Source organism: Haplochromis burtoni, unplaced genomic scaffold, assembly GCF_018398535.1.
Source record: "Haplochromis burtoni strain Fernald_Lab_line unplaced genomic scaffold, NCSU_Asbu1 Contig_3789, whole genome shotgun sequence".
In the NCBI taxonomy this organism is placed as follows: Eukaryota; Metazoa; Chordata; class Actinopteri; order Cichliformes; family Cichlidae; genus Haplochromis; species Haplochromis burtoni.
This window is the reverse complement of record NW_024586150.1, coordinates 1-2,089: the sequence shown is the minus strand read 5'-3', so window position 1 is coordinate 2,089 and position 2,089 is coordinate 1. Positions and strand designations below refer to the sequence as shown.

General features: G+C 36.2%; 1 protein-coding gene across 1 annotated transcript in view; it reads left to right on the top strand.

Annotated features, from left to right (window-relative positions):
• Positions 1–2,084, top strand: part of LOC121813947 (cell wall protein DAN4-like) — a gene marked incomplete at its 3' end in the record, with an annotated part of 2,968 nt that extends 884 nt beyond the window's left edge. The window contains exons 3-10 of the mRNA XM_042217923.1: positions 7–349; positions 380–562; positions 656–720; positions 844–1,037; positions 1,357–1,466; positions 1,562–1,623; positions 1,716–1,858; positions 1,954–2,084. Of these exons, the coding sequence (XP_042073857.1) occupies positions 7–349; positions 380–562; positions 656–720; positions 844–1,037; positions 1,357–1,466; positions 1,562–1,623; positions 1,716–1,858; positions 1,954–2,084 (1,231 nt within the window). The remainder of the gene's footprint in view (positions 1–6; positions 350–379; positions 563–655; positions 721–843; positions 1,038–1,356; positions 1,467–1,561; positions 1,624–1,715; positions 1,859–1,953) is intronic.
• Positions 2,085–2,089: the final 5 nt, after the last annotated feature.

Sequence of the window (2,089 nt, the reverse complement as noted above, 5' to 3'; positions counted from 1 at the left end):
ACTTGTTTCAACAACAACTGGTTCAACACCAGCAACAACAACTGGTTCAACAACAGTAACAACAACTGGTTCAACAGCGGCAACAACAACACCTGTTTCAACGACAACTGGTTCAACACCAGCAACAACAACACCTGCTTCAATAACAACACCTGGATCAACAACTACTGTTTCAACTGCGGCAACGACAACTCAATCTGCGGCAACAACAACAAATGGTTCAACACCAGCAACAACAACTGGTTCAACAACAGTAACAACAACTGGTTTAACTGTGGCAACAACAACACCTGTTTCAACAACAACTGGTTCAACAGCAGCAACAACAGAAAAAACGACGATGACGACGACGACAACAACAACAACAACAACAACAACAACAACAACAACAACAACAACAACAACAACAACAACAACAACAACAACAACAACAACAGCAGCAGCGGTAGTTCGTACACCAGTTGTTGTTCTTGCAGCAGTTTTGGTTAAACCCTTTGTGCCTCAACTCCAAGATAAAACTAGTCCAGAATTTATAGCACTTGCGACAGAAGTGGTAGTAGTGGTGAGTAAAATACTGAGATTCATTTTGAAGTGTTGTTAAGATTCCAGCTGATTTGAATTAATTAATTAATTTCTACTTCTTTGCTCCACACAGTATGAAGTCATCTATAGAGCTCGATATGGTTTGCTTTTCAGCCGTGTTATTGTCATAGCATTCAGGTAAGATTTTTACTTTTGTTCATTTATGACAACACTAATCTTATTAACAGTAATTGCAAATAATTAATGTTAATTTAACATATTTCATTAAGAATTGAGTGTTTTCTTCTTCTTTTTCTTTAGACAAGCTGGGACCAGAACACGAGCATCTGATACTGAAGCAGAAGTGCAGGTTGTGTTTAACAACACAATAACACCTGCACAAATCCCAGAAGCTGAAGCTGTTCAACAAACCTTAGTTGAAGCGGTGTCTAACCCCAACAACACTTTCAACCTCAGTATCAATCCAGCATCTGTCGTAGCAGCCCAAATAAACAGTGAGTAAACAGAAATCACACATGTGATTCCCAAAGGATTTTTTTTTAAACAAAGCAATATAGCTATTCATATTTAATATATCACATTCAATTTGATATAGTTTGATATATAGTCTGTGTAGTTATTTATTTCATCATTCTCAGAGAATGATGAAATAAACATAATTATTTAATGTGCTAAACAGCAGAAAGAGTACTTTAAATTAGATTTACCAATGTATAGAAACAAGAGAGCATCATGAAAAATGACTTTGTTTTTAACTGCTTTTTTCTTCCTCTTTGTTTTCTACACCTGTAACAACTGCAACTGCTGAGCCAGTTTTTACAAAGCTGTTGCGGTTCGCATCGGTTGGAGAGACATTTACAGCTGACTTGCTGATCTCATCATCTCCAGCATTTAAAAATAGATCATCACTGATAGTGACAACAGTAAGTTTTCTCTCTTGAAGTCAAAAAGTGGTTAAATGCATGCATTCACTTTAGCATATGGACTCACAGATCTTTGATTGTTTGTGTTTCTGCAGCTTGAACCGATCTACAATAAAACATTTTCTTCATACAACTCAATGGAAGTGACTGGATTCCGGTAATTTATTTTTTGTTTGATGACTACATATAATACATAATACACAAAGAATTAATGCAAGTAAAACAATATTTGGCTTATTGATTTTGCAGAAATGGATCCATCATCACTGACATCTACATTCAGTTTGCATCTACATCAGCGCCAAACAACACTGACATTGAAAATGTTCTGATCAATGCAGCTCCAAACATAACAGCCTTCAACATTACCAATGTTGTTGTCAGTGACCCAGGTAAGCGCTATTTAATATTATCACATTTTAAATTCATATTATCTCAGAACTGTTTGTTAAAGCAACACTTTGTTTCCTTTTCTTGGCATTTACAGTGGCTTCAACTACAACAACAATGACTACACCTACAAACGCAACCATAGCAAATCTTACAAACACCACACCAGGAACAAATACAACTACAGTGTCTACAACAGCTTCAACTACACCCGTGAATGCTACAACACCAAT